Source organism: Rhipicephalus microplus, chromosome 2 (assembly GCF_043290135.1).
Source record: "Rhipicephalus microplus isolate Deutch F79 chromosome 2, USDA_Rmic, whole genome shotgun sequence".
NCBI lineage: Eukaryota > Metazoa > Arthropoda > Arachnida > Ixodida > Ixodidae > Rhipicephalus > Rhipicephalus microplus.
In genome coordinates this window covers 289,057,479-289,079,965 of record NC_134701.1, presented here as the reverse complement: position 1 = coordinate 289,079,965, position 22,487 = coordinate 289,057,479, and the positions used below count along the sequence as shown (strand labels likewise).

Here is a 22,487-nt window from a genome sequence, read left to right as displayed (position 1 = left end):
CTTTGCAAAATACTTTCACGTTGAAATTCGCTATATTTGGTGATAAAATGACGGGTGTAAAATATATCAAATGTAGACATTGATCCCAACATCATGATCGCGCTTCATGTTTTGGAAAATTAAACGGGGGAACAAAATGCTGGTAATCTTACTGGTCATGATGTTGCAGCTCCCTTTTTGTAACGAATTCTTTCTATCTCACTTATTTTTTTTTTGCACTTTCTTGTTCTCGTTGTTATAGCTATCAAGAAGATAAGCGATTTAGGAAGGTCGATTTGGCGTAACAGTATTGACGTTGCATCACGAAAAAAAAATCAGAAAACGACGTTCCCATCGTTTCACCCGCTTTCTCAGTGCCGCAGTACTCACATATATATATATATATATATATATATATATATATATATATATATATATATATATATTTGCAGAAAGGTGACAGATTCGCGAAAAAAAGGAGGTTACGCCTAGATTATATTGGAGCCACCAAACAGTGCAGGGTAGGAAGTCTGCCACAATGCAACAACATATGGTAAATGAAAAAGGAAATAAATTGGAAGGCTATTTAGCACTAAGTTATATTCGAAAGGTAACATCAGATTCGTTTAAAAAGGTCGGTCAGAGGACTTCCCCGGTGAGCGAAAGTATGGGAAAGAGTTCAACCGAGGAATAGGTAGTACTTGAGAATTTCTATGAGAAGAAGACCGAAGGAAAAATTCCTAAGTGCACTACTCCAGGTTTAGGTGGGGTTCCCGTCCGCCTCATTAATGAACAAAAACATAGCACTGAAAAGCACTGCTGAAATCCGCAGAAAAGTGCTTACAGGAGAAGGAAATACCACACTTTCGGAAAAGTAGAATGAACTTAATTTATAAAGGCAAGGAGGAAAAGGTTAACATTCGCTCGTATGAACCGCGAACTATTACATCGGTGCAATACATGTAGGTCGGTGATGCAGGCAGTAAAATTAAAAATAGAAAGTTGGGCAGACCAAAATAATATTTTGGGAGAACTTCAGAATGAATTCCGAATCAACAGGCGTTTAAACAGTACCCTGTTTGTTCTTTCTCAGTACAGAAATATCTGAAATAGAAAAGAGGCCCTTATACGTAGCTTATCTGGACATCACTGGGGAATATGACAACGTTAATCAGGAAATTTCGTGGGACATATTGAAGGAAGTGGGCATAGGTGACGACTGCATACAGCTTTTGAGAAAAATATACCGAGAAAATAGAGTTTGCATGGAATAGGAAGGAATAAGTAGCAATGGCAGCATGGCAATTAACAAGTGGCTGAGACAGGGATGTCCTTTGTCCCCGCTGTTATTCATGCTGTACATAGTGAGGATGGAATAGCGCTGAAAAGTGGCAAAATTGGGTTTAGTCTTTAACAAAAACATGCTGACGTGATGGTTGAGCAGAAGCTTCCAGGTGCATTTTATGCAGAGAATATGGTCCTATTTGCGGACAGTCAAGGCAATATACAGTGGCTGGTAGATATATGTGGAACGCAAGGTGAGTCTCTAGGACTAAGATGTAGTGCAAGAAAACGTGAATTGATGTTATTCAATGATCACAAGGAGCAGGCGGTCTCAATAGAAGGCCAAGAAATATCGAGGGTAACGAGTACAAACGCCTCGGAGTATGAGTAAATGAGGAAGCTAGATATACGGAGGTACAAGAAAAAACATCGGCAACAAGGGAAAGACGTATGCTGCAATAATGAAGCACAAAACGTTACGAGGGTACAATAGGTACGAAGTGCTTCGGGGTCTGTGAAAAGGCGTAATGGTTCTAGGGCTTACCTTTGGGAACTCAGTGTTGTGCGTGAAGTCCGAGGTGCAATAAAGAATGGATGTAAATTAGAGGACTGTGGGACGTTTCACGTTGAGCGCTCACGGGAAGACGACGAATGAGGCTGTAAATGGGGGATATGGGAAGGAAAGGCTTTGAAGTAAGAGAAGCGCATAGAAAAAAATGAGATTTGAAGAGATGCTTAAGAAAATGAAGGAGATTATACGGGCAGGGAAGCTGTTCAGGTATTTGTGTATGAAGGGCGGGAACACAAAGTGCATGCAAAAAAAAAAAAAAAAGAACCTAAGAGGCTCACCAGTAAGTCTACGGCTGGATGTGCGGGCAACAAGGTGACAAAAAGCATTAATCGAAAAGTCAGAGAGGCGGAGAGGATTCATTGGATGGCAGGGATGGAAAAGAAGTCGGCTCTTAGTAACTACCAAAAGGGCAAGAATGAATTAAGGCGAGAGTGGTTTTATCATAATTCAAGGCGAAGTGCGTTACTAAATGAAGTGAGGTCGGGTTGCTTTAGAACGCCTAGTGATAAATCGAGATTCAGTAAGGAATAAGAACAATATACATGCCGTGGAAGAGTTAAGGAAACGATGGAACATATTCTGATTGAATGCGGCGATGTTCACCAAGGTATACGTGTGGGTACAAGCGTACATGATGCTTTGGGTTTCAGGGACAAACATGGAAAGCAGAACACCTTCATGATAGAAGCAAGTAAGAGACGGTTGGAGTACTCGTGGCAGAAAATTAGATATAGAGGGCCGAAATAGTGGGAAAATTAAGCCATTCTGCCTGAAGAGGCACAGAGATGGAACACAAATTTATATTTTTTTGTTATAATGAGATCGATGTAGATATAAAGCATTAGGCCGACATGAAAAGAATGTTTTTTTTTTCTTGCGAGCCTGGTGACGCTCATGTCCCCGCCCCGTTATAAAGAGGGTGCTAACAACATTCATTCATTCATCGTAGTCGGTGCCTTCGCACTCGTATCAGTAGACGGCGCAGATACACGATTGGTGCACATGGAAGCTGCACTACGCGAACTACAAACCACGTAACTCACACCAATACAACGCGAAATACGAAGCACGTAAATGCGTCATCGCCGAGTCAAATCAGCGGTAGAGCCCATAACAGCCGTGACCTCCGAAGTTAGCTTCAAAAACCTTGTCGCAACTTATTGGAAAGGCCACGCTACGCTCTGTCTGAAATAGGGCTAACGCCACCTAGGTGGCGTTGTTAGGAACCACGTACATGAAGGCTCCCTAGATCTGATGTCAGCGCCCGTTATATGCAGGCATCAAGGCACCGTAGTGCTGAGACTACCGCAGCGTTCTCTGTCAGTGTTAGCGTCTCAATGCAGTACTCCTCTTCTCCACTCTTAGGCGACGGTACCACCCCTACAAACGAAGATTACGGGTACAGAGGAAGGAGTGTGGGTTATATAGAGCATGCTTGAAGGACTCTTCTCAAATGTCTTGGTGATGCAGTTTTTTAAGCACCCGCTTTTTGTCGCCGCGGACCGAGAGGTCGTGGGCTCGATTGACGGGTCTTTCGAATTCACATAACCCTTTTTTCTGATTTCCCTCTTTGTACTGTGTTCGTGTAGCTGTTAACGTCGTATAAGTGACAGAAATACGTCACTGAAGTGGACCCCAGCTTTAAACGATTCTGTGTTAAAAAGTGCAAAAGAGATAAAGAAAGAAAGAGGTAATGACTGAAGAAAGAGAAAACTGAAGAGAGTCTAGGAAGGCTGCCCGTATACGTAATTTTTTTTTCTCAAATATTCAATGTTAAAAACGTCTAATTGATATACTCAATCCTTCACCGATCCCCCCAGTAGGTATGAGCCGTCATCATCATCATCATCACCACCACCACCATCATCATCAACATGGCTGCCCAGCGCCACACTTTTTCAGGCTTGGTACTACTAGTGCAAGCTACCTTAACTTTTTTAACTTTTTTTTGTCTCGTATGTTGTAGAGCTGTCATGTCGTTTTACCGATCGTATAGGTAGTCGAATAAATGTAGTTCGCCCTATTACGTATTCACCAGGCAAGGTTTGCTCTTTTTATTCGTTCATGCTTTTGAAGAGCCTAGCATACATCAAGCCCTTAAGTCTACTGCAATCAGCCTTCGCCCCCTGGATGCTCATTTGCACTTCCTTCGCGATCATGTAGCCACAACAGATTGCAAAGTGTTTTGTTACTAACGCTGTTGTGTTTGTCGCGTCTGCAGCCAGCCTTCCGAAAAACAAAAAGGCGGGAGTGGATGGGAACCTCAAATGAGGGCAACGACCGCGAGCGGTCATCGCCTAATTGTCGCCAGCCTCGTGTTGCTTATGTTGGCCGTCCAAAACGGCGCCCACGCTTTCCGAGTGAAACGGCGCCGGCCTTATGAGCAATAGATGTCGATTCCTCAACGTTGGGCTGCTATCGAAGCATCTGTTTTGTTCACGGCGTCGTGGTCCATTAAGTAGCCCTACTATCCCCGCCAGCTTAATTAAATTATCACGCTGAACGCTCGTTCGAGAACCACGGCCTGCATGTTCGAGGCTTACTAGCTTGCTAGAAAGGGGGTTTCTGGGTGATGAGGAGAGAAAATAAAGAAGCTTCCCAGAATTATCATTCGAGTTTAATTTATGTGTCGTGACCGTTTTCAGGTCCAGACACGCACACCATTATTTTCGTCTAATTAGGAAACCATAGAAAAGCAATAAAAGAAGTAGAACAGAAGAAACGAATTAGTATTAAGTGATTAGTCGTCCCAGTTTACGAGCCCTCTAGTGACATGTCGGTTCAGTCGGCCAACAAAACGAAGTTCAATCTTGCAAGTTCATGCCGGGCTAACCAAACGTCCAAATAGCAATCTTATGTCCTACGCCTCTTTACTGATGGTTCTGAGCAACATTATACGCGTATACGTGCATTACAAAGCCGCATTACATATGCTTTGTTTGAAGTACGCGATTATAGCAAACCTTCAACCAAAAAGAAACAAACAGCTTATATGGTATGTGGTATTTGCTAAAAAAAAAAAACTGTCTTGGAAAGAGTGAGACAGACAAGGATGTCTTGCGGGTATGTTCTGTAGCTTTCAGCGCTTGTTCATAAGAAGTACACCAAGCAAACAGCACATATTGGCCCGAGTTACGCCGCAAGCTACACGGCAAATCCATTAGTGCTCTGACTATCACGCACTTGCTGCGTGTGCAGTTCCTGGTTATTGATGACACGAGAGTATGACCTAAGTTATGGAGCAGTATACTAAAACCAATAGCCGAGAAAACACCCTACGGACTTCGTGGCGCACAATATTGGGCTGACTCATATAGATATCAAGATATTGAACACGTAACACGGTGCAAATGGAAACGTAAATGTATCTACTAACAGTTGGTGTGTGATATATGCACATATATTCAGGGCTTTTCAAATTAAGTTTTACGGTTTTCTGAAAACTGAGCACTGAAATTAAGGTACGTGAAAATATCTTCGCAGATAATTTATCTATCCAGGGGGACATGAAGTAAAACAATAATTATCACTGCTATCAACTCAACTGATTGATATTCAATAAATAACTTTTAGTGATTGCAGCAAGTGGGCATGTGTTCGTTTAATAGTTGTAAATCATGAAAAGACAGCGACCACTGGCGCAAAGCTCCTCCCATGTGTGTTGCGGTAGCTTGTGACGTTTAGTTTGACAACGGGTTGAAGGCATTGACAGATCAGATAACGGTTACGCTTTTACTACCGACTGGTGATGGCAAGTAATCACTGCTTGTTACATCGTAGAAGAACACCGCACCGATCCACGCCAGCTTGCATGTCTAATTATGCAAACCGTAATTAAACTTTGCCGCGGGATGTCTCAGCACAGGGTCGCGTGTTCGATTCGAATTTTTCTGGAGGCGAAGTGGTAGAAGCCCGTGTACTATTTGAAGTCAGTGCACGTTAAAAAACACCAGACGGTGGAAATTTCCGGTGCGTTCCACTACGGTGCCTCTCATAATGCTTTGATGGTTTGCGGATCTGAAACCCCACATATTTGACAGATTTAGTTCGCGTACGCAACAGCTCTATGGTGGGCTGCGTCCGAAAAGATGTTGCTGACGCTCAAATAAATCTGTTCATAGCCTTCTACATCGCATGATGCCTCCTCTGGATGGCTACAGACAACATTGACAGACAATACAATAAGTAGCTGCTAAGCTCGTATCACGAACACACAAAGGACATTAACAACAAGCTTTATCGTTGAGAGGGCCTCACTGCGGTGCACTTCTTTAAAGCTTTTTGTACGAGAAGTGTAACTTAGGCTACTTAGAAGTCACTTGGATAGGTGGCAGAGAATTCACAGCTATAGGTGGCAGCACCGTACCGCGTAAGTGTGATAGGCGGTTGGCGGTGCGTGTGCAAATACACGCAGCGGTGCTTCGTTGCGTGTTGTCTGAGCCGATAGTCGACGGATAAAATGCGTTGACTGCAGTTTGCTGTTAATATCTATGCTCTTGTCTACTGAATTGGTGCACGACGCATGTGCAACGTTAACATTACCCGCGAGTAAAGCGCATTCGGCCCTTAATAGGGATGCTCGCCCTTGATGAATCTCTTCACGCCTTCGCACTAAATCACGCCTATGCTGTGTTCTTTGTACGTGGTTAGCCTGTGTTCCGACTGTTACCCACTGTTGTAGCGTGACTGAACTACTTATTTACATCTTTGTCATCTGCATACTACAAAAAAGAGAGAAAGAAAGATCGTAGAAGGCCCGCATATCTGTGCGATTATAGTTCAGTACCACCGTCTGTGCCTCATACGCATATGATTTTTTTTTTCTCTCATTCTGTTCACCATGAAATGTGGGACAATCGGTAAGTCTAATCAGGAAAGCTTAGTGGCTGACGGCGCTTTGTGCTGCACTGTGTTTACCATGTGTACGCTCATGTTCACCAGTAAAAATATACAAATCTTGTATAAAAGTTCAGCAGAAAGCTTTCATCGATTGATTACGTGCATTTAACAGGGCTTCAAAAATGCCTGGTTAATAGGAGAAGCGTTTTTTTTTTCAAAACAAAATATGACAACTACCTTCCGTCGGTCACTAACAATGCCACACAAACGCCGAAGACAATATAAAAAAGATGAAATTTTCAGTGAAATTATACAACATTATACATAAAGCATGCCATCTGAATTAATTTTCAACGTCTGGGCTCTTTAAAGCGCTCTTAAATCTAAGCACACGGTTGCGCACGGTAACTCTGTTTCAAATACAGTTTAAGTACCGATGTGTCACAGTTTATTGGATAGTAATATTTCTATGTGGTGGTACCATGGCGGCATAAACACAACTAAGGCTCCTCGCATGATTGATAAACTACACTGCCGTATTTGTACACCTACCAACAGCGCGCAAGTGCATGGCCTAGAGCCTGTTTTTTTTGTTGTTGTTGTTTACAACCGAATCGTAATAAAACTCAGCAATCACGCACCATTTAGGAGTCCCCATGTTTGGGAGGATGCCAAGAGCATTTTGCGATAGAATTGAAACAGAAAGCGGCACCCACTCTGAACTTATTCTGGTGAAAAGAGGGTACGACTACAATAAACAACACTCTGGAAAGTTGCACTCATCGATTTTATTACAATGCATTAGCAGCCGAGCAAGACCAAATGCCTTCGTACATCGTTTCAGGCACACGTAGAAACACACTCGCGCTGACATGACCGGACAAACCACACTTCCAGTATCTGCATGACGTACGCGCACATAGAAACACGACTTGGCTAGCAGACGACGCACGGAGCAATGCACACTTCGCCTCGTCGGCCAGCTGCCGCCAGGCGGCGCCTCTGTCGAACTCGCAGCCATGCGCCTCCACATGGCGTGGTCAAAGTGTATAAAGATGTTTCTCGCGCGGTGGCTCTCTCGCGCGCGCTTATTTCGTGGTTCGGACGTTTTGTACCTCTTGTACTTCTACCGCAAGTTTGCTGTGAAGTTACACTAGTTAAAGAGAGCACGAACTCCACTTCGCTCACTACGGCAGACGCGTTTAAGAAACCAGAACGCTGCTCACACACAAAGAAATAACAATTGGGGCAGTTGTTCGCGCTCTCCCTGTGCGTTGATTTTTGGTGTCTTCCTTTGTTTAAGAAGCGTGATATAAGTTTCGAGCTGTGACAGTTTTTTGTCTGCGCTAGTTCTGTGTATGCTCATTTCGTGCGTGCTCTCTGCCTTTGATGAGCGCTGCAAGTTTTGAGCTGCTTGCCGTTCTTCACGTCACTTTGCAACTTTTTGCTGTAGCATACATTTCTTCGTACATGTGGCGAAACAATGCTCAATGAACGTTCAACTACTTCTTCGAGAACACGTGTCACTTTCCTGTTATACCGATTCCTGAAAAGAGAGATTGACCACGTTTTTTTTTTATACGTGGGTGCCACTTTGCAGTGTTAGTGCCATTTTGAGTACAGACAGTGGTTTCAACTTATATTGATCATCACTGTAGTACGTGCATGGATGTCATCGCTGTGCTAGGCTGAACGTTGGAACCTCTAGCGGAGTCTCCACCACACATTTTTTTTTCTTCACACATCACTACATTCAAATGAAATGTTTTTGATTGATTTGGGTAAGCAAGTGCGACGGTATCAGAGTAACCAAATCTCCAGTGTTTTCAAAGTGCAGCAGCAGTGCAGAGTGTATTGAACGGTGTCACTATCGGCGTAACAGATAGAGCAAACGAGTCCTAAAAAAACTCGCAGCATATCCACGAAGTGAATGATGACGTGTGGGCGAAGCTACGGAGATCATTAACCCCCGTACATTGCCCACTCGATCATGCAAAGACGTTACAACAGGTGTGTACAGTGTATAAAACGTTTTTATTAATCACTATGCGCATATGACATACATATATGCCCATATAGATATTCATATGAATAACCAGATGAATATCCATATCAATATAAATATGGATAGGGATATTCATATGGTTACCCATATGGTCATATGGGTATCCATATGTATATGGGTGTACATACCGTGTTATGCCGACGTATAGAGGACATGGCTCGACCCTGAGGAGCTCCTCCTCTAAAAGACTGAGCGTGGGGTCTGTCGATGTCACGAGTCACTGGCCTCTATAACCTCGCTTTCTTCGTTCGTCATGCGCGCTGTCCCCTCAGTCGGAGCCCGGCTCCATGCAGAGCTGGCGGGTGCACTGCAGCTGGCTTCGCTTGTGGTAACGGGGCTGCCGCCCGTGGTGTTGTCGTCGTCTTCTTTTGTGTGCGTGTTTATTAGCGGTATTCAGTTTCGCTTGGTTCGTGACATTTGCAATGCACTGAGAGGTGTGCGTGGCACTAGAGCTCCAGCAGTTTGTGAGGCAATATGGGACGAATGTTGCATTGCTACGACTGCGGATAGCCACAACTTCAATCACACTTGGCGTTGCGGCAACATAAAACGCGCGTCCGTTTTTTAGAGCTCCGCTCTTTAATACGGGTTTCTGGGTCGAAAGGCGTCGCTGTTGTCGTATTAAGCAGGGTACGAAGTTTAAAGAGAGCGAACTCGTCACACAGCGAAGGACGAAAGAGGACGACAGCGAGGAGAGCGCGAGGATGAGGGAGCGACAATGGCAAGACGACAGGCTCCGTGGCGGCTAACAGAGGTGCCATAAAGGGGCTTCATGGTGCCACAGTAGACCGCGCCATCTAACCGTTGCTGATGACGCGATCACCAAGACATTCGACAAAAGTGTCCAGCGGTAACACATATAGAAATAAAGCCCTGCATGAACGGAGGCCTGTCTGTGGTGGCTTTTGTGGAACTGGTTGGCGACCCAGTCGCGCTACGCTAAGTTCGTGGTGGTAATGGGAAATGGGCTGCCCGAAATCGTCTACGTCAGTCGCGCTGCTTATGGCGTAGTATGCAACTGTGCATACGTACGAACATGTCTTTCTCAAGATCTTTGCCTGAACTGTTCGCAAGATGAAAATAAAAGGGTGTTTCTCCAAACAATTTACGGTTTTCGGCGAGAAACGAAGGTAGTGGGTCAAATAAGCGTGAACACGTGAGAAAAGTGGACTCCAAAAGATTACACTTCAGTACAAAATAATCCGTAGAAGCCATCGGCTGTAAACTCCGCCCACCGCCGGCGGCTGCCAATTTGCAATGGCGTGCGTGACGTCACAAGCCGTAAGAAGCAGTGCCGTCGTCTGCTACCAAATAGCCCCTTCCGCCCGCGGTCAGTCTGTTGCCTGTTTTGCGAGTGTCGCGAGCCGCGTGGTTCGCACGTGTCAGTAAGTTGCAAGTTTTGCGGCGTGTTACCGGTACCATCGCCAAGTTCTCGGCCACATCATTGCCTCACGATTACGGCAGCGGTTCATCGAGCAGCAGAAGTGGCGACGACGTCGTGTATGCTGCGAATTTTCACTTCGACCCCATCGCCAACAGCTGAAGTGACGACGAAAGCGTCAAAAACGGGGCGAACCCAAATGCCAACGACCTATACGCGCTGTGGAAGACGTTGCAGACGGACCTCCACAACGATAATCAGCTTTATTTCGAGAATGCCAGGTTGACAAGCGACCTTGAGATACGGGAGTCTGTCAACGCTGCATTCACGAGCAAGTGGTACTTTGCGCGATGATGTTGGTAAAGCAGGCAGATTTTTGTTTTGCTATCATACGTGTATGCACAACTTTCTGTGCTGAACATAATAGATAAGTGGTCCTAACAATGCTGCTCGTTGAGACGGTTGTTTTTCTATCAGTTACTGAGTACAGCATACGTAAACATTAGCCAAAGCGAATGACTGGTCTGTGTGGCCTTATAGGGTTACTAACAAAATACGATTTGGCCAAAGCTCTGCTATAATTCGGTCGATTGCATTCGGTTCCGGTAAAAAATAGCAAGTGTGACGTTCAACTATGGCACTTCCTGCGAGAAGTTTCAATAAATATTTACCCGTATACTGCAAACAGCTTACGCGTTGCAGATTCACAGGACATGTTTTGACTTCAGACAGATTGAGAAAAACTGTTTGCTGCAAGTACCAGCGCTACATGGGTGGCATCGCTTTAACCGCTGCAAGTCATTTAGCTCCAGTGGCAAATTGAGCAACGCAGAGAAAGCTCTATCTCAAGCGCAGTGGACCACGGAACGCGATCATCCTCCGGGTTGCAGACTGTGCACCAGCTCGCCCAGCAAGCGGCTCGTTACGTCACGGCTGGCCGACTCTCAAGCCGCTCGCTTGATTATAAAAATATTCGATTATAAATTAGCGGCGCATATCAATAGCTTGTCTGTGAACGTACAAGGATCAACCCACACAAAATAGACGATGGTCGAAAGGTGGGCGTGATTTGAACAGCTGCGCTCAGAATTCGCATTCGGTATTATCGTGATAGTCGGTTATGTTTTCGCTGCAACTCTTCCGGATTTCCAAATGTGGGCCCCGCTGCGGTGGTCTAGTGGCTAAGGTACTCGGCTGCTCAGCCGTAGGTCGCGGGATTGAATCCCGGCGGCGGCGGCCGCATTTTCGATGGAGGCGAAAATGGTGTAGGCCCCTGTGCTCAGATTTGGATGCACGTTAAGAACCCCAGGAGGTTGAAATTTCCGGAGCCCTCAACTATACGGCTCTCCTCATAGGGTGGTTTTGGGACGTCTAACCACACATATATATCTATCGATTTACAAATGTGGCACGTTATGTTGTGATAATATCTACACTTGAAAAAAATGCTGAATTTTCAATGAAGAGAATCAGAGGGGCCACCTAGACATATGATTTCATACTTCGTCAGCCAAGTATTTCGTTTTTCCGTATTATACGCTTGCTGGTTAGTAAAAGTGACATACGTTCTACCGGAAACGTTTTTTTTTTCGTAAAAAAACTTAAGACGCCGGCGAGAGCTTCATTAGACATTAAAGTAATCTCCAAAAAATTTCGTTATCAAGAGGGCAACAGGTTCTAGAGAATCCACTCGCTCCAGTAATCAAGGCGGCCTGATACAAAGGTCGTCCCTCGTGCTTGGAAGCTGGCTAAGTGGCTTCAATTCAGCGAATTCTTCAAATGAGAATCTCATTAAGCCCTCCGATGCGAGGATGCCTGAGTGGCTTTCAATGGATCCTTCGCGTCGCCGGCGAACGATTCGTGCTAGAAGGACAATATCTTCTCGGCCTGCCCTTAGGCGCATGATAGATGCCAAAGTATCTCGCCTTTCTGGGGCGTAATTATGAGGCGCCTCGCAAATGTGCTTTGGCCGTGGGATTATTACAATACGAAAGCGTGCTACGTCACTGTATGTATATATCTACTGCCCACGGTGTTGTCTGTACTTCCCAGTCCGATATCCTATATATGTAATCATATATATGGCAGTGCGGCCCGAGAACAATACGAACGCTATTATTAGTTGCAAGGCAGCCAGACAGAGACTGTATACTGGAGATATTCTGGCGCAACATCTTCGCACAGGCCTACGATTCTCTTTCTTGTTGCATGCTACGCAGTTCTTTGGAACGTGTCGCATGCTTCTTTCAATTAACTCTTCGTAAAGAGTACAAGGCGTAAATAGCTTACAAAAATATCGATTCACAGGGACACGCTTTTAAACGCAGTTCCTTTTTATGCGTGATTATTACACATATACTTATCAGTGGCGCAGCCAGAAATATTTTTCGGGGATGAGTGAGCAGGGGCCTTAACCGCCTTTTAGGGTACATGTCCATGGGTGTGTTTGTAAAAATTGAAAAGTTTCAAGGAGGTTATAACCACCCCCCTCCCTCTTCCGCCTCACCATTGACATGCATCCCGCATTGTTATGGGGGTAAACATAAGCAGTTCTCAAAGCTATAAAGAAAAAAAAGAGGTATGAGTGAGATGGGGAGATGATGCTGTCAAACCGGAAGGTCTTACAGACATTGTCAAACTGCTTAAAATGTTATTAAGTACAGGTGCAGCAGTGATATATTATCACAAAAAAATAAAAAAATAATGATATTGTTACGCGATACCAGAGAAGGACGACGACGAAGGTCTGAGCGGAAGGTACGTGGACCACAGCAGCGTTATACGCCGAGCAAAGGCGTACAACGCTGTTGCGATCCATGCACCTTCCACTCAGCCTTTCGTCGTCGTCCTTCTCTGGTATCTAGTCATCCCGTAACAATATGCTATTGCCTAGAAGTCTGACTTGTGGGCATTTTAAAAAGAGCGAAAAGCTTATTTAGTGTCGTATCTGGTGAATGTGGCGTGCTGCAACAGCATTTCTGGCGTATTTACAGGTCGTTCAGCTATTCCGTGGTGCACCTTGAGTCGTTAAAGTGTTTTTTTTTATTAGTACAAGTATAGTTTTGAGGACAGCAAGAACGACCCATGGTGACCACTGTTTTTTCAACATGGAGACGCTGGTTTTGTCCTTTGCAGGCCCCTCATTAGTGTGGTCAGTTTCTATATGTTTGAACAAACGTGTTTCCAATGGGAATGGAACAGTTTTGTTATGTCTTTGCATGTCCGCTCATCTAATTTGTTTTATTTAGTGGACTCTTTTGAATGACTTGTATCTGACTGCATAAAATGCAGCACGTGTCGTTTTATCGCTGTATTTATTGGCTGCTTCTTCACGTTCACAAAATGAGTTCTGTTGATAGAACCTTCTTTTATACTACTGAATTCTATCCTCCGTTGATCTTTAGGCAATTTAATGTTCCTCATAAATTCATTGGCGGAATAGTTGCGAACATTTTCAGTTTAATAGCAATAAATCAGATACCGTTTACGTCTGCTGGTTTAATAAGGAAGTCTTCACAATCGGGCTGCTCTTCTTTTTGTGTGTGTGTGTGTGTGTGTGTGTGTGTGTCAGCCACAATAAAAAAACAAAATTTGAGTAATGAAACTAACTTTAGCAATATTTTTTCAGAGACTTACGGTAACCGCAGAAACATGCATATTAGCAACGAGCTTAGAGGGGCACGCTCGCGTTGCCTACGCAGACCCTAATTAGAGCGCGCTCGTGGCTAATATAGATTTTCCGTTTCTTTTCTTTTTCTCAACATTTTCAGCTTCTCTATTCGATCATCATGGTGGCAGGAAGCTTTCACGTGCACACGGTCATCGAACATCCAGGTGAGTGAACATGCCGTCATGAAAAGGTCATTCTTAATCGATACACGGTTGGTCAGTCTGTCAACAAACTTTGTTGAGGTTCTAAGAAACTACAGAGTCGTAGACACAGCTTAAAAAAACGAGGGATGCTTGTTATGAGGTGCCACATAACATGAGAGCGTACGCATGTTCGTCATATATAAGCCTATGCAATAGCTATGGACTAGCACTTTTTGCGATGTCCTTTCAGTGGTGCCTATTAATGTTGAAGATAACCATTTTCATTGACGCCGTTTCAAAACGGGGTGGTCAGCAGTTGTCACATAGCCTGTATTTACAGTAGGGTGTTATCCCATCGTATTATCTTTTATCACCTCACTTTTTTCATTTGTTGGTATATATATCTTTGTTTTTGTAAAATGCATTGCTATTTGGTCTCTCAGTCATAAAAACCGGTTTTACTACATCTTTCCCAGTTTTTCTTTCATCAATATTCTAACGTTATCTCATGTTTACATCTACTGCTGACTAGTTAACATTTCCATCTTCTTTAAAAAGCAGGCCTTCTGAAGAGCGCATGCCTTCCACTAGTATCGAGTGAATATTCTGGCATTCCAATATTTGAATAAGTCAGGCACTCCTCTTCAAGTTAGTGGACATTCGACTGGTGTGAGTGAATATCTAGAAAAAAAATAGGAGAAATGGAAGATTGCATGCATGTAAGATACGACGCCATTATCTGTTTCGCCTTTGTCTCTTTTTTTCTTTGCTGTTTCGCTGATCTAATTTCCGTTGGTTATGAACTAATCAGCTAATTCTAATACAATTCTGAGTTTTTGTTGCTTTTGCAGCAGGCACATGGCTATGCTGTCGTAAACTTTTGCTTCGGCGCGTTTTTGTGCTCAAGCTGACAGGTTGGGCTTGAAGTAGCAATGTTTCATTACTTTAACTCTTCATTGGGTGATTCGCACGATGTAATGATATCGGGGAAGGAGGCGGGGGGGGGGAGGGGGAATCCCGTGCTTTTAATGGAAACTGCGCTGCATACAGAACGTCAGGGACGAAGCTTTCTTTTCTTTTTTTTTTGGTGCTCCGCAAGCCTCGCGCTACGCAGGCAGACAAAATAACAGCGAAGAACCAAATGTGAACAAGCACACTTGCAGGCTGTGGTGATATGACAGTGTCGCTTGTGATATTTGTGGCATTTATAGAGGAAACATTAGTTCGACTTTTATATGTTTATTTGTATATTTATTCCTAAATGCCAAGTCTTAACTCCTGATAGCTCCAAGCATGAAGACAAAACAAAATGTTATCATGCTAAGTATCTGTCCAAAATATTTATCCGCGTGGCATGAGCCAGACAAGAACAAATTTCGGACCACAAAGAAAATAATGATGCAAAAATATATGTTAAGGGAAGTAGCATGCGCAAGAAGCTGTGCTGATCCAACTGGTACGTGGCACAGCTGGGCTTTTAGTTTTGAGTCATTTTCCAGCGTGAAGCAATCCTGCAATCTTCCACGCGTTTTTCATCTTAGCGCACATTCCGACAAAAGGAGGGCGGAATGCTCTGTGGAAAACGAATCAAAATAGCCTCCCACTAACGCGTTCAAGCATTATGCGGCATTAGGAAGCACGCTGATTTATGAGAGAATGCCACTTCGTTCCAAAAGAGCACCAGTTTTTAGGATCGACGATATCTAGAGGCACAGTTGATCTCCGCAAGGATCCCTGCATCAACGTATCATCTCTGGAAACGTTGAGCTTGCGAGCTGCAACAGAAAACACGCTTTCTTGGCACACTAAACGCTCGCTTCTTATTCGCAAGTGCAAAATGATGACGTTTCGCACCACAGCGACGACTAGCACCAGTGGAGGAATGAATATACTATAGGACAATAAGGATGTCATAAGGATAGTTGGAATAGTAAAATTTAGGCTCGAAGCTACTTTGAAGCAAATAGTTTTCAATTGAACGCGAATAATCGATATCGCACACTAAAACGAAATGTGAGCACATTTGTTGTGATTAAATTCATCTGCAAAATATTTTTTTTGAAATTTGAACAATGTATGCGCAAATGTCATTATTTTGGATTCAAAGAAAAGCGTAAGCAACTTTGAAAATGGGTGGACATTTGGTAAGATGCAAGTGATAACCTGTGTACTACGTTAGGTTTTAAAAACTTACTATACTTAGAGCACATAAGCCGGTATAACAAGCTTTTGAACTTAATAAATTACGAAATGATGTGAGGCGAATATATTCGTTTCACTTTGAAGCGGAAACTGAATTCAGTGTGAAATTTTTTGTTTGAACAGAAGTATTCACAATACAGCATATCTTAACTGCAGTGAAACTATCTTTGCATGTTGTTTACATATCAACAATAGAAACCTTTTCATTCCTTCCAGATGCTTCAAAATTTCGAATTTTTAATTTTTGAATCTAAGCGATTTAGAGTGCTGTAATACTCGTGTAATACCAATCAAGAAGGGTGTAAGGTAGGGGGACACAATCTCCCCAATGCTATTTGCCGCGTGCTTACAGGAGGTTTCCAGAAGCCTAGAATGGGAACAGTTAGGGATAAGATTTAATGGAGAGTACCTTAGTAACTTGCGCTTCGCCGATGACATTGCATTGCTGAGTAACTCAGGGGACGAATTGCAACTCATGATTACGGAGTTAGACAAGAAGAGCAGAAAGGTGGATCTTAAAATTAATCTGCAGAAAACGAAAGTACTGTACAACAACCTCTGAAAAGAGCAGCGCTTCGAGATAGGTAATAGTGCACTTCAAGTTGTAAAAGACTGTCTATTTAGGGCATGTAATAACGGCAGAGCCGAACCACGAGATTGAAGTAACTAGAAGAATAAGAATGGGGTGGAGCACATTTGGCAAGCACTCTCAAATTATGACAGGTAGATTGCCACTATCCCTCAAGAGGAATGTATAGAACAGCTGTATCTTGCCAGTACTTAGCTACGGAGCAGAAACCTGCAGACTTACAAAGAGGGTTCAGCTTAAATTGAGGAAGACGCAGGGAGCAATGGAAATAAAAATGGTAGGTGTAATTTAAGAGACCAGAACAGAGCAGAGTGGATTAGGGAACAAACGGGGGTTAGGATATCATAGTTGAAATCAAGAAGAGGAAATGGACATGGGCCGGGCATGTAGCGCGTAGACAGGATAACCGCTGGTCATTGAAGGTAACTAACTGGATTCCCAGAGAAGGCAAGCGGGTTAGGGGGAGACAGAAGGTTAGGTGGGCAGATGAGATTAAGAAGTTTGCGGGTATAAATTGGCAGCAGCAAGCACAGGACCGGCTTAACTGGCGGAACATGGGAGAGGCTTTTGTCCTGCAGAGGACGTAGTCAGGCTGATGATGATGATGATGATGATGATGATGATGATCATGCTGATGATGATGAATACTCGTTCCTATATTCGAATTGCCCGAATATTCGCACATGCCTACAGTTATCATTTTCTGTCAGAGTTTATTCAATTCTGCATCGTAAACTCTCCTAAATTATCGAAGCAGTTCTTGCAGGCATCGAAATCATTACAACGGATTCTTCGTGAAACTATGACTTAGCGCAATCTTTATAATAAACAGTCTACTTTATTATTTCATTTTGCGCTAAAGAATTTCATGACGTAAAGTGGCAGGAAATTTCACCTTAGGAACGTATGACCACTCTAAATTTAATGTACTCTTCATAAACGAATGGTATTAGGTGAAATGCAGTGGGGTCAGCTGTAATCAGGATATGTAGGCCTTTTTACACATAGGTAACAAGTTATGAGAAAGAATTCCCGTCATTGCACGAACCTTTACCATTACTCACGGGTGATGGGTTATTTGTGAGCGCCTGTACCTGCATTAGTGCACGCAAAAGCGCACAATCGCTGCAAAGCGAGTGGCCTAACACAAATTAGAATTTTTTATAGTGAAAGTATGTATGAGGAGAGATATTTGGGTCTGTATCTGCTTGAAAAACATATGACGTTCATAAAAAGTAGGGCGGGGGGGATTTCTATATTATTAATATATACTTTTAAAATGAAGCACCAAGAAATAATGCACATTTGCCGTTAAAAAACAAGTGTTTTCCCTGCTGATGAGATCATGCTTATGAAACATTAAGAGTAAACAGACTATCCAGTCACATTTAGTTTTAGTTTTCTAGTGAAAATAAAAAATGTCAGATTCCACGTACTGTGGGAATCAATGATATGCGAATCACGAATGAGGAAGGTTGATCTGCCTCTTTAAAATTAGCACAACGTTACGAGGTGGACGTAAATTATGCCGTACATCACTTTCATGCTATGGTATCATATCTGGATGTTTCGTTTACCTTCGTCGTCTATTCACGTCACGTGATACCAAATTTAGTATCACGTGACGTGATATGTGATGCTAGTGAAACAGCCGCGAGCTCGCTAAGACTTAGAATTTAGTCATGTTTTACATCACACGTATGTCATGATTATTATGTTGGGACGTCTCATATACCTTTGTCGTCCATTCACGTCACGGAATATCAAACTTCATATATGGAGAGCTAGCGAAACGACTGTGAGCCCACTATGAACGTAGCATGTAGTCATGTTTTACATGACACGCATATCATGATTATTATGTTTGGACGTGTCATGTACCTTCGTCGTCTATTCATGTCACCTGATACTAAATTTGGTATATGTGGAGCTAGCGAAACGGCCGCGAGCGCATCATGAGCATGGCATGTAGTCATGTTCATACATGACACGCATCTCATGATTATCATGTTCGCACCAGTCATGTACCTTCGTCAATCAGTGACGTCCCGTAATACCGAATTCGGTATATGTGACGCTAACAAAACGACCGCAAGCGCACCATGAGCATGGCGTGTAGTCATGACTTGTCATAACATGAAAATCATGACACGCATGTCATGTCTTCCACGTGAGGGTCTGTCACCTATGTTTGCCATGCAGTCATGTCATACCATACCAGCTTTACAAAATGGCATGTGAATGAAACCACCGCAAGAGCAGCAAGACCATGAAATGTAAATCATGACATTCATGTTATACAGGTCATGATTTTCATGTTATGGCTAGTTAGTTATGCTCGTCATACAGTCTAGTTATGCCATACTAATTTTGGTATTGATACCATTATTGAGGCGGCCAGGATAGCTAAAAGCCGTAGGCGGTTAGATAGATAGATACGCTCTAGGTCGCCGAAGCTCGCAAAGAAATGCATCTCATTTAAACGCTGGCCTTACGTGTTGAGACCCGATTGGTATCTTCTTCAGGAAGCGACTGACCAGCCGGCTCAGAAGCTAGTGGGAGTGGTTGTCTTCCTATCCACCGTCGTTCTCCCCGTCGTTCTTGTTCAAGGTTCTTAGACATTTCTTAGCGTCTTGAACGACGGTGGAGAAGGAGACTGAAAAAGCCGCTAGCTTCTGAGCCGGCCGGACAGTCACTTCCTGAAGAAGAGGCCAATCGGGTCTCGAAACGTAGGGCCAGTCTTTAAAGTTAAAAACTGTAAATTAGATGTGGCTAGAGAGCCTGTTTGTTTTTATAATTTTACCCAGACAAACGCACTTCTGTCAAATATATTTACCTCATCATGAAAAGTTACATGCAATATAGGCAACGGGATGTGTTTATATAGCCAGGGAAGACAAAATGGCCCACATTTGAATCTATGTCGATGTGCGATGAGAATGTGCATATGAGAGAAAATCAAGCAGACGTGATGAAAGTAGAAAGTTCATTGCGGGCTTGAGGTTGTCGCGCGGGCGTACACGCGTATATAGTATTAATGGGACATGTAAGAAACCGAGATCAGTAGTAGGTGTGTGCTATTTATATACGTACTTGCGAGAATCTTGGAAGAAACAACTCTCAAAAAGAGGGTAGTTAGCGCACTTGGCGTAACAAGGCTGCCAATAATATGTAGCAAGAAGCCTTTTCATCGAAAACAGGATTCAGCCGTATAGATAGGGCACAAATAAACGCATTTCTTTCAAAGGTGGAGGTGTGCAAGGGAATAAGAGAAAGACTTAACTGCTTGCCACCATTTTATTCTTCCCTCTCAAGAATCACTTCATTCATTTGAACATTGAAAACACTGCTTCGTTTTTGTTTTTGTTTTTTGAAGTCATATTGAATAGCATCACTAAGAGCGGCTATAAACAAGAAAAAAATTAAAGTGCCTCAGTACCTACATCATTCCCAATTATTTCGCTATCTGAAAATCGAGGGCATGTTCGTCCAGCTACAACGGAGGGCTCTTTCGCCCTTAACGGTGCTCCAAGAAAAAATAGTCATGATCTGTCAATCCTACTTTCTCGTCAGTCAATGAAGGGTTGACAACGAAATAGCTTGTTATATTTTCCGGACTGTCTATCCGCTGAAAGCCGAAACTCGGTCACGCAGAAAAGTTGGGAGATATTGTAACAAAAAGTAGCAATGCCAAAAGCAATAACGTCCCATGGAGGTGTGCTCCTTATTAAGGCTCTAGCGCTCATTAGGGATCTGGATTAATTGCAGGACTCACGGGTAAAGTCGGGCAACCGTGAGGAATGGCGATACTCGGATAGGACGCGAGCCTCTCCGTGCCCTGAATTGGAAGAGCACGTGTCAGCATCTATTTATTTGTTTATTTATTTATTTATAAAAATACTGCCAGCCTGAATACCAGACTTGGCGAGGGTGGTACGATGAACACAGCAATACGCAGGAAGTACAAAGAATATTGAGCAGATTATACAGCAGTATGAATAGTGTTTAGAAAAAAAAATGTTTGTGGATGGCAAGAAGAATCTGTACATGGTAGAATCATAAACATAACCAGCGACTTGTATTATTGATAACTAACAGACAATGATAAAAAGGAAAGTATGGTGGATGGTATTAGTAGTAATGGTGATGTTAATGTGAATAAAAAAGGGGGGATTAAGAGATAACGTGTCGCCAGGAGGAACCAAACCTGCGACCTTCAAATAATGCGCCCAATGCTGTAAGAAACGAGCTACAGCTGTGTTCATCCCTGCGTCTACATTATGAAGTGTATATTTGCATTTAAACGTGGGAGCGCCATTCAGTACCGCTAGTAGCCATCACGGCGTCGTGATCTCATTAAGAGCTGGCTGCTGACCAATAGTTGCTCGCATACTATACCTCAAGGCATCAAGTCAGAGAGAGTGAGACTCTCGCTGCGAATAAATGAAATAAATTTGCTCTGCTCTCTGTTGTGACCTGTATTACGATACTTCGCAGGGTGCACACGAATTACAACAGGCGCTACAAATGGGCGGAAGAAAACTTTAACGCCTTAATTCTATGTTCATGCATCCTAATGAATTTCAGCAGGTAAGAAAGCCAAGGAAGGGGACGTTAACTGTGCTGCAGTCACTACGATACAAATGCGAAGAAAGAAAAGCAGTGGAAAAGGCAACTTGCCCTTCCGTCCTCTTTACCAAACCCACGAAGTTCCGATACCATCGTTCGCGTTATCTGAAGGTTGCAGCTACGGTCCCTACCGGTGGTCAGTTTTATTTTCGTTTATATTACTTTATTTTCAGTTACTTTGTGGTTACTGGCATACAGTTATCGTCTCCGATACATTCCCTCGCTTTGTTGCTTGGTGGTTTTCATTCAAAAAGTGCTACAGTATGTTATTTCTTCATTTATTTATATTTTACTCTCAGTGTACAGAGTAAAACTCAAACGGAAAGGGGAAACGAAACTCTCAGGGTTCCTTTAGCATTCAATTGAAACGACTTGAAGGTGAAAGCAATTTTATTTTTTTTTTGTCCGTCAATCATGCCCCGTCATCATCGAAAGCTTCCTGCATTTAACGTGCTTTTGCATTGCCTGCAGGATCGGAGGCACCTCACCTGGCTTTTGCATTGCCTCCAGGATCAGACCACCATCGACAAAGCTACGAGGTCATCGTGTGACGTCGTATTGACGTCGTAATCACGTCAAAAATGCAACAATGTACGACGGCATTGTGTCGTCATGTGATGACGTCATCACCTCATGAAAACATTTTAGCACCTCTCGTCCCCGATGTCGTGGGACGCGGATTGTCAAATTTCGCGTTTGGAGTTGCATGTAAAGATTTCGTCCCAATAAATAAATAGAAAAAGGACACGCGAAGCACATATCATAGAAATATGGTAAATGATTGATGATTGAGGCACAAAGATTAATGACGCTGACAACTAGCAGCAGCTCAATGAAGGAAATGTAGAGTAATATTCTTATTGAGTGGAATGCATAGCGCAGCTTGAAAGCCTCTCCGGAAGGCACCATGACGGAAAGAGAAATGATGAACAAGCTTGACATAACTTAGCACAACTGGCATGGCCAGAAATTCAAATCGGCAACAAAATCAGGCCCACCATCATGGGGGGCGAGTATCCATAGAAACGTTCACTCCGACTACCACCGAGGAAGACGAAAGAGAAGAGTGGAAGCTTTGCTTCGTTCTTTCGGCAGGGAGAGGAATGCGGGCTTTTTCAACACAGCCGAATATGCG

At 43.4% G+C, this 22,487-nt stretch overlaps 1 protein-coding gene across 5 annotated transcripts in view; it reads left to right on the top strand.

The window, feature by feature from the left end:
- The window catches only part of LOC119177839 (uncharacterized), a 355,504-nt gene that overhangs the window by 248,134 nt on the left and 84,883 nt on the right, over positions 1-22,487 (top strand). For all 5 annotated transcript variants that reach the window (XM_075882235.1, XM_075882234.1, XM_075882231.1 and 2 more), the window contains one exon: positions 13,890-13,953. In XM_075882235.1, coding sequence (XP_075738350.1) covers positions 13,908-13,953 — 46 coding nt within the window. In that variant the 5' untranslated portion in view covers positions 13,890-13,907. The remainder of the gene's footprint in view (positions 1-13,889; positions 13,954-22,487) is intronic.